The following is a 9,692-nucleotide window of genomic DNA, read 5'->3' on the forward strand; positions in this document are numbered from 1 at the left end:
GTGATTTCAGAAAGATGTATAAAGGTAATTAAGTGCTGCTTATAACCTAAATGATTTTCAGAAGACTCAAGATGCAGTTTTTAATTTTGGGTAACCTCAATCTGCTGTGATGTTAATGTTTTGTGTGAGTGTTATCTGCTTTTAAAATAGCATGGATAAACTTCTAAAGGGCTGTAAGCAGAGGTGAGAGCTGTCATGGAGCCTTGAGCTCCTTCTGGATCCTTACCTTCATAAGGCAGAGGCTTGTGTGTACTGAATTCTGCACACCTTTTCTTGTCTGAGGGTAGCAAGGAATATGCCACTGATTTGGATGAGCAGCTTCTCTGGGCCAGAAATCAACAAGTTTATTATTTCTTTAGAAAACTGGAAGATGTATAAACTTCAGCAGTGAATGGCAGAGGCAGGAGGAGGAAAGCCCAGGAGTTGTGTTTTTCCTAGGTAGAGCAATGCACATGCTGTGTGAAATCCTAGTGCTCATACCTGGCTCTTAGTGCAGGAGGTCAACTAGTAATCAAGGTCTGCTTTATCTCCAGCATGCAGAGGTGATGGGATCCTGGCTAATCACCAGCCAGAGCTAAAACCAGCTAGGAGAGGAGGTGTATTAGTCTGTGCACCCTCAGCCACAAGTCTGGCTGTTTTGCACGTGGAGAGCGGGCACTACTTCTGATCAGAGATGGAAGTGGCATTGGAAGTGATTCTGAATAAAGCTGTCCTCTTGGAACAGATGTGACCCTTCCTTATTTTTACCTTGTTCCCTTTCTCCACTCGAATAAGAGCTGTTTAATCAACATTAGTAAAAGATGCTGATTTCTACTCATTAATTCAGTTAAATGGCTATATGTGCACCATGAGATGTGGGAATTCTGCTAACAGATCTCTTGAAGACAACAAATGACCTGTCAGCTTTGTGTTTCACTTGCAAGTCTTATTTTTTGTGTGTGGCAAATTAGGCTAAGTTTCCTCATCCTGTGCTTATCCAGCTTACTGGGAACAGCGGGACAGTGTAGGCAAATCCCTGGGGAGGGGCAAACATGTGCTGGGAAGACCACCATGAAAGGACATGTTCCCTGCCTGGATGATTCTTGAGGTACCTTTCTCCATCTAATGTGAGGTGGACATGTTGGAGGAGATCTCTAACCCTGTAGGTGTTGCTGTAGTGGTGGAGCTGTTACGGTGTTGATTATCCAAGGAAATAAATACAGGCACATGGCATGGTTAGAAAAAAGCAGCAAGACTGAGGGCAGGCAATCCCAAAGGACACATTCCGTATATTGCTGCACATCCACGGTCAAGGACAGACCAAAAGAGAATTTAACCAAGGCCCCTCAAGGAAGGTTCAGTCTTGACATGAGGAAGCATTTGTGTATCGAGAGGGTGGTCAGACCCTGGAACAGGCTTCTTGGAGAGGTGGCTAGTGCCCCAGCTATCAGTGTTCAAGGGACATGTGTACAATGCCCTTAATAATGTGCTTTAATTTTTTGTTATCCCCAAAGGGCTCCAGCAGTTGAACTGGATGATCCTTGTGGGTCCCTTCCAACTGAGAGATTTTAGTCTAATCCAGTCTAGTCTAGCCTAGTGTAGTGTGCTGCTCTACCCTACCCTACTCTGTCCTTCCCTATCCTGTTCTTTTGTTGATGTTTCAGACGCTGGGAGGAATTGTGAAGTAAATCACTAGACCTCTGAGCAAATCAGCAACCCTACTTGGTTTTTCTAGTCAGGAACTGTCCTAGGCAGCACAGGAGGTAAATTGTTTTGTCCTTGCCTTCTTGAGGGCTGCAGTACCTGCTGTTCTCTGCGATCCAGCCATGGGAAGTGGCTCTGCAACCCACTTAGAAGGGGAGGCTGAGATGAGGGGTTCCCATGTCTGAGAAAGGAGTGGGTGGAGGCCTGACAGTTTCAGTCATTTTTACAACAGTGTTTCCTTTTCTTAAAGAAAACTACTCTGCTGCTTCTTGCAGCATATGAAGTATCTGGAAGAGTAAAAACTCCTCCACGCTTGAAGAAGACCCTCTTGAGTATATCTTAGCTTATTCTTGACTAGAAAAGAATGTAGGTCATGCTGCTTTTCAGATTTAATTGAAATAGATTTAGAGATTAACCTTTTGATTCACCACTTTAAGGATCAAAATACTTTAAGTAGAGATAAAATAAAAAGCCAATTCTTTCAGGCAGGTAAGGTATTTATTATGGTTTACGGAGAAATTTAGGATTAAGAAACATCAGTTAAGGCAATGCCTTAGTATGCTGATGAGATAATTTTGGCTGCTATGAGGTGACATGATGTGGATGCACAATGCTGATGTATAGAAGTTATAAATAATGGAGAAGCCCAACTGTTTGACAGTAGAGGCTCCAGTGTGCTGTTCTGGACCTGACTGCCACAAAACAAGATCTTTTTGCCCTCATGTTTGAAGCATAGAACAAACATGATGAATATGTAGTTTTGCAGGGAAACATTGAATTTTAGTTGCAACTACACTAATTATAATGAGCCCCATTCTGACTTCTTGGCTGCTTGAACAAATTGCTTTAAAGTGCTGGGAAATATGTGTACAAATACCTGGGATCATTAACTACAGAGTGCAGTCACTGCTGATGCCTCCTCTTTCATTTGGATGTAAGGAATCACAATGAGGAATTTTTAGCAGAAAGTCTTATATGCAGGTGCTGTAAGTATTTACAGCATATTTGCTCTTTTATAGTATTTAAAGAGCTAAATAATGTTGAGCAGGGAAAAACAAGTTACAGATTATGGGGCTGCTGGGAGGGAGGTGTTTCCCCAACGTTGCTTCTCAGAAGTTCAGAGCAGCCAGCAGAGATAGCAGGTTGCTCTGTGGTGCAGAGGTTTGAGCCAGATTAGCTGAAAAAAGGGTCTGTGTCTATGGGAGGGAGATTAGCTGCAGCTCAGGGCCACGTAGTTAGAGGAGAACAATGTCCATGAACCTCCAAAGCAGCCCCCAGGAGGATTGCTGGGCAGAGGTCTGTGTCAGTGTGCTGGGAATAGCTCTCACAGCCTGCAGGATGTACCAGGATATGTTGGTTTTGAGTCAGTTAATTTCTGATGAAGAATAATACCTGATCCTGCAGTAATTCTTCTCTGGAATAATTGCTTGGGGCACCCACCACCCACCACTCTTCCATCCCAGCAAACAGCCACATGGGAGAGCTTGGATCAGGTAGCTGCCTGAGCAGGCAGGTTGTCCTCTGGCCTCTGCCCCATGACACAGGGCACAGGGTAAAATATCAGTAAAGAGAACCTTAAAGGCGGCTGTCCTTTAAGTTGTGTGTACCTCAATTAAATTCCAAACATCCATGCAGGGATGGGTCTATCTTGAGCTTGTTTCTGTAGTTGTAGCATTTTCACTTGTTCTTTAAGTGGAAGCCATCAGTTCCCTAAAATACACAAGGAAATGCAAGTGTTCTATAGCAGAAAGGGGAGCCTGAATCCAACTGGAACCACTGGAAGGTAAAATATGCACAATCTAGTGTAACATAGTGAGAGCAAACAGCAAACCCTTCTGGCATGAAGGGGCATTAAAGACCCAGGTACTCCACTGTTGGAACCTATTTATATATGAACATGTGTAGAAGATAGTTCTCCCAGGAGAAACACAAACAGCCAGTAGAAAAAATGCTGAGGAAACTCGTTTCAGTGTGCATCAACTTCCTAATGATGGTAAGAAATAGCCACAACTTGGCTCTGTTGCTTTGCTCTTTCAGCATAACAGTGCTGTAACCTGTCCTGGAATAGATACTCCCTTGACTCAGAGATGTGCTGATTTTTTGTAAGGGAGACTTGATGGTCCAGCATTTTCCACACTCGGGGAGAACTGAGTCTAGCTGTAGATTAACTCCTCTTCATCCCCTGTCAGCTAAGATAACAACCAGAAAGAAATTAGACCAGCTCAAAAATACACCTAAAAAGTATCAAAGAAATTTGGTGTGGGGGTTTTTTGTCTGGTGTGGAAGCATTTGGAAGAAGTTGTGCATTCCAAGTTTGGACTTTTCAGAGGTGAATTATTTTACACAACTCTAGACCAAGTTATAAAACATTCTCTATGAAGTGGTTGATCTGACTGCAGGAGCGAGTAAAATGAAAAAGCCCATGTCTCAGTAGGTTTAAAGTCCTCCTTTCAGCTATCCACACAGCTGGAGCATATTACCAAGAAGAAAAATATCTCTTCTGCAGAGAAGCAGGCTAGTGTGTTCTCCCACAGAAGATATTTTTAGTAGCTGAAATGTTTGTACCAGAGCTCTTTCTGGCTACAAGATGCTTTACCAGTGTACCTGGCAAAAAGCAAATAAGGACAATCCAACAACAAAGAATTCCAAGTGAAAAGGTTTTGCAGAAAAACCCAAAGCCAGCATGCTCTTAGGCAGCTCAGCATTTTCTGGCAGTCCACAAAGTGACATGCAAGGTTGGTGAGATGAGCTCGTGGCTTTGACCTCTGCATTAAAATTAAATAAGTTTTCTTTTTGCCTTTGATTTAGTGGCTATAATGGTGGAAATTTTCCACTACTTTGTGTAAGGAGTTGTGAGGAAGGCACAAATCAGAAATACATGTTGCTCTGAAAAATGTTGCTGAGCTCAGCTGTGAGCCAAGGGACCTTCTACAAGCGTGAAGAGGATGGGATGGGACACCTGGCTACGTTCCTGCCTTGCCCTCTGTCCCCTTGAGGGCACTTTCCCAGCTCCTTGTCCTCTGAACACCTAAGTAAAGGATCTGGTGCCCTTCCATTAGCAGGGTAGTGTGGTGTGGATTTACCGCAGTGAAAGGGGACAACACTTGGAGAAATACCCATGTTGTGAGACAAGCTGCTGCAAAGCTCGATGGAAAATGTCAGTAGAACAAAGAAAATGCATCAGGACACCTGGAATGACTGCAGGACCCCTCATCACTGCAGGGTTTAGTACTGCACCACATAAAGCATCCAGTGAAAGGGTTGCAAAGGGCAAATGACCTGTTTGATACAACTGTATGGAATTAATATGGTTCCCTACAGGAGATGTTTGATTGTGTGGCACCAAGGACTGGAGGGGAGGAGATCCAGCATAGGAGAGGGGCAGATTTCCTTCCCTGCTTTTCCCTGTGACTTGTCCAACCTTGAGCTTCTCTATTCACAAAGTTGTTCTTTTTTTTTCTCTTGTTTTTCCTGTGCTCTGTGTTCCCCACTGCCACCTTTCAGAGACTAAAATCTTCCTTGTACCTTTTGACATGCAGGTTTCAAAGAAAGCTGAGACAGGGGAAGTGAGCTGTGGTTTCACCTTGGGGCCCTGTCAGAAGGGGTAGGATAGCTGGTTTCTAAATTACTCCCATTTCTGAATTTCAGTCTTAATTGTCATCTCAAGAGCATGAAGGGGGTGTGTACAGCAACATGTGCTTTCAATAGAGCTGCTGTTATTGTTTTCAAAATACTTTCATGATCACCCCAGGGTCTTGTACAAAGCCACCAGACATACAGGAACAAAAAAAAAAAAAAATTCCTCCAGTATAAAATCTGTTTTCAGAGGCAGTGCCAGCACCAGGCACTCTGTGGCAGCCCCACTGCTCTGCATTCTCACACGTCTCGGGTGTCCCGTTAACAGCATTTTCCCTCCAGCAAGGAATAGCTCTCAAGTCACACAAAACAAAATTCTTGTGAATCCTCTAAACCCCATTGATAAATGCTGTGATGGCCGTTCTTCTCCCTGGATGGGAACTCTGAATTTATCTGCCAGATGAAGGCTGTCCTTCTCAAATGTACCGTGTGCCCAGCCTGGCCGTGCAGCGTCCTGGGGTGGCTTTGCATTGCCAGATAGAGGTACAGGGAGGGCTTCTAATCCTCTTAGGATGTTTTGGAGTAGCCCAGCTGGGAATTGGAGTTAAGGGAAGTTGAAGTGCCTGAAGAAACAGTCACACTTATTCAGGACAAAGTGCAGAGCTCCCAAGGCTGAGAGAGCAAACTGAAGGCTGTGTCTGGCTGAAGACATGCACAGAGAGCAGAGCCCACTGCCTGCACAGTTACCTGTCCTGGTGACACTGTGACCCCCTTAATAGGTCTTCTTGTCCTCTGCTGAGGTGGAACCCCAGCTTGGTGAGCTGGCTTCACTGTCCCTCTGATGGGGAGGGTTCAATGTATTGCAGGCAAGGGAGGGTGCCCACTGTTTCCTCCTCCTATGCTTATAGAATCATAGAATGGTTTGGGTGGGAAGGGACCTTAAAGACCAGCTAGTTCCAACCCCTGCCATGGGCAGGGACACCTTCCACTAGCCCAGGTTGCTCCAAGCCCTGTCCAGCTCTGAACACTCCCAGGGATGGGGCAGCCACAGCTTCTCTGGGCAACCTGTGCTGGTGGAAGCCAATGGAAGTTTAATAGTTCCTGAAATGGGAGGAAGGGATTGCTAAGCCAGGAGTACAGTTGTCCTCCAAGTATAGTTTTAGCCAGTTTAGCTTCCTGAGTTGGTGGTGGACTGTGGGTAATTGCAGTGTTTCACAATGTGAAGCTTTAGAGGGGAAAACGTCAGAGCAGGATGATTTCTGCCCAGGTGAGCTGTATTTATTGCACCATAACCAGAGTACCTAGATTTGAGCTATAATCCTGGCAGGGCAATTTGAAAAGGCTTTTTTTTTGCAAAGGCAGTTTTGCTGGCCCATGCAAAACTTTATCCCAGTTCTTCTCAGTGTTATGCTGCTTTGATTTTATTTTTATTTTCACCATTGATCACTACCTCAAAAAGATGGAACTGAGTTCCTCATACTATAAAAAAATAATGAAATGCACAGCAGCAAGTATCTCAAAAGACTTCTTTTGGCAGTGAGGTGTGCAGCGTTACTCCATGTAGTTTCTGTTCCCCGACACAGCTCACAGGGGTGCTCAGACAGGTGTTCTGGTGCCCAACACAGAGATACTTGAAGGCTTGTTGAGGCCCCAGAATTAAAAGGCACAGTTAAAATAGTGAGGTCAATACAACATAGGTGATGTTGCCAGATTGGTATTTTGAGAAATACATGTTTGTTGTTGTCTGAATTATAGGTGAGTGAATCCTGCTCCTCTGAGGACCTCCTTGATGAGTATGTGCAGACTACACTGATCCAGTGTCCTCTCACATCCAGTACAGCAGTGTTCTGAGATGCCTATACACTGTCTGGCTGTAGCTCACGCCCCAACTAGTTCTGTAACACAGCTTTCCAGGGAAGAGCAAGATTTAGTTTCCTTTAGGGGAGAGATGTATCTGCAGCAGACCTACTCTGTACCAGGACAACAAGACTTCAGTTGTTTTGGTTTATGTTCTGTTATTTCCCTGCGGTTCCTCTGTGTTTGCACGTTTTGTGCATGAGCATTTCTGCTGGTTTCTGCAACTGATAACTGCAGAATGCAGCTTCTGTTTCCTGACCAGCTTTTCAGGTCTGAAAGGGTAAGACCGTGGACGTGGGTGTGCAGGCTGCTGCCTGCAGAGGCCACACCGAGGGTTCAGAGGAGGCTGGAGGAGTTGGCTCACCTGCAGTTAATGTTGGGCAGAAACTCTCAGCCTTCCCCCTGCCTGCACGAGCTGCTGATGTTTTACAGAAGCCCCCACATTCAGGCTGCAGTAATTTGGTGTGGCCCCAAAGGGCTGTCTTACCTGCCTCTGGTGCACAGACCGTGTGTGTACAGCCCACTGCATCTGTCAGCAGAGTTCAGGAACAAGCTGATCCCATCCCCACCATGCTCCTGAATGAAGGGGGTGTGGTTTACTGAGCATCTTTTCAGCAACTCTGCCATCTCCATCTGCCACTGCTCCTGCTCTGCACCATCCACTGCTTGGGTGTTGCTGTCTGGGGCAGTGGCCCGTGCTGGCTTCCCCCACAACTGGGCAAACCCTTCCTTCCTGGTGGGGAGTGGGATGCATCAGTGACTGCCAGCGCTGCAAACACAGCCTGAAGTCCCTTCAGTACCAGGGCAGGCAGCCAAGAGCTACCACAAGCCCTAATGCAACCACTGGCAGCTCTGCAGATAACACCTCAGATCCCACTGAGCTCAGCTGGCTCCTGTGCTCCCAGCAGTGCTCCACTCCAAGCAAGGATGTTTCTTCTGCACCAGGCTCAGCATTCAAGTGCTCTCAGTCACATTCTGCCAATAGCATGGCACTACATTGAAGCTGGGGACTCGTTTGATGGCAAACAAACAAAAAACATCTGCCCCCATGACAAAAAAACCCAACCTCACAAGTCTTTTCAAGGTCTGCATCAGCTTTTACAAAGACACGATTATTTGCCCCAGTGCTGCCAAGTGGTTTTGATGCTGGGAGAAGCAATTCCTTATGCGGTTTGTGAAATGCCTGATGTGCAAATAAAACAGATTAGGAAGTTCTGTTTCCTCACCAGAATTAATGGAGCAGGAATAACTTTTTCCTCTGTTGCTTACAGGTTCCAGGAGGAGTGGACTCGGGATGTGGTGGCTCCTGGGCATTGTAAAGGCAACGATCAGGTGCTGAAGCAGAGCAGTGGTGCCCCTGGGCCACGGGCTATGCCCAGACACACCACCACGGTGCAGACAGTGAATTCCATACACGTCGTTGAAGTCTATGGCCATAAAGGTAGTTACAACAAACCAAGCTGCCAGATCCCTGGATAACTGGTGTCTGAAACACAACTGCTCCTCTGGACCAAAACAGAATTTGGATAGAAATATGTGCCTTAAAGACAACATAGAGAGTTCATTATTCGTTTGAGTTTGAAAGTTTTCTATATTCCAAGATGGTTGTTTAGCAGAAGTGCTTCAAGGTCTGAGACAAATAAAAACATGAATGTCGGGGCTGGCAGTTTGTAGCTGTTCTCTACAGTTTGCTGTGCAGTGGGACCATGGCAAAAGCACAGTGTCCTTCTATACAGCTGGAGAGGTGGTACCAGGTTTGTATATTTACCTCTTACAAAGTCGCTGATGATAATTATGCACCCGTCTGATGCCAGCCTTCTCCGGACCCCTGGGTTTTGTAAAGCATTCCAGAATGAAAAGTCCCCTGTATTTTTACACAGTAACGTGATAGAACTACAATAAAATTTTGTTTTTAATGGAACGCCGTGTTTTGTGTCAGGAAGGTCTTTTTCTTTAATTCATCTGCTCTGCTTTTAGAGACTGGCCCATCTCCAGGTCTGCCAGCCTGTGGGAGAGGGGATGGCACACAGAGAGATGTGCAGCCCTGCTGTGTCCCACACCACTGACCCTCTGTAGCTGCTGCAGGTGTCGCAGTGTGGGAGCAGTGCAGCCTTCCTAGAGCTCGGGGGATCACTGCACCATCCCTGTGAGAGCACTCAAAATGAAGGGCTGAGGGAGCTGTTGGAAACCTGCCTCTTTTCCTATTACTGATCTATTCCTACTGTGAGAAAAAAAGGTGGTGTGTTTTCTTGTTTTGTCCATTCTGAATAGTTAAGTAACTGATATGGATGGCTCTTATTCTGCTGTTTATATGCACATAGATGTATATCCTGTAGTTATAGTATAGTTATTTTTGTTCAAGTTGAAGCCTTATTTATTCTGTCATCAGCTGTATAATGGGTATTGTCACATCCCTCTCATGATGGAAATAGGACCTTACAGCAAGCTCCAGTAATTGTTTTATGGCATATCCCCTTGTTATGAATCAGGTATCCTCTTAAGACCCTCAGTTTTGAATCTTCGGTTTTGAAATTCAAATTACTGTAGCTTGCTGGCAGGCCTAGGAATGCCCTCTT

General features: G+C 45.4%; 1 protein-coding gene across 1 annotated transcript in view; it reads left to right on the plus strand.

Moving 5' to 3' along the window:
- The window catches only part of SUSD3 (sushi domain containing 3), a 31,135-nt gene extending 22,098 nt beyond the window's left edge, over positions 1-9,037 (plus strand). Inside the window, exon 5 of the mRNA XM_027664982.1 lies at positions 8,388-9,037. Within this exon, the coding sequence (XP_027520783.1) occupies positions 8,388-8,595 (208 nt within the window). The 3' untranslated portion in view covers positions 8,596-9,037. The remainder of the gene's footprint in view (positions 1-8,387) is intronic.
- Positions 9,038-9,692: the final 655 nt, after the last annotated feature.

The sequence above is a fragment of the Corapipo altera genome, unplaced genomic scaffold (genome assembly GCF_003945725.1).
Source record: "Corapipo altera isolate COAL_440 unplaced genomic scaffold, ASM394572v1 124, whole genome shotgun sequence".
Taxonomy (NCBI): Eukaryota; Metazoa; Chordata; class Aves; order Passeriformes; family Pipridae; genus Corapipo; species Corapipo altera.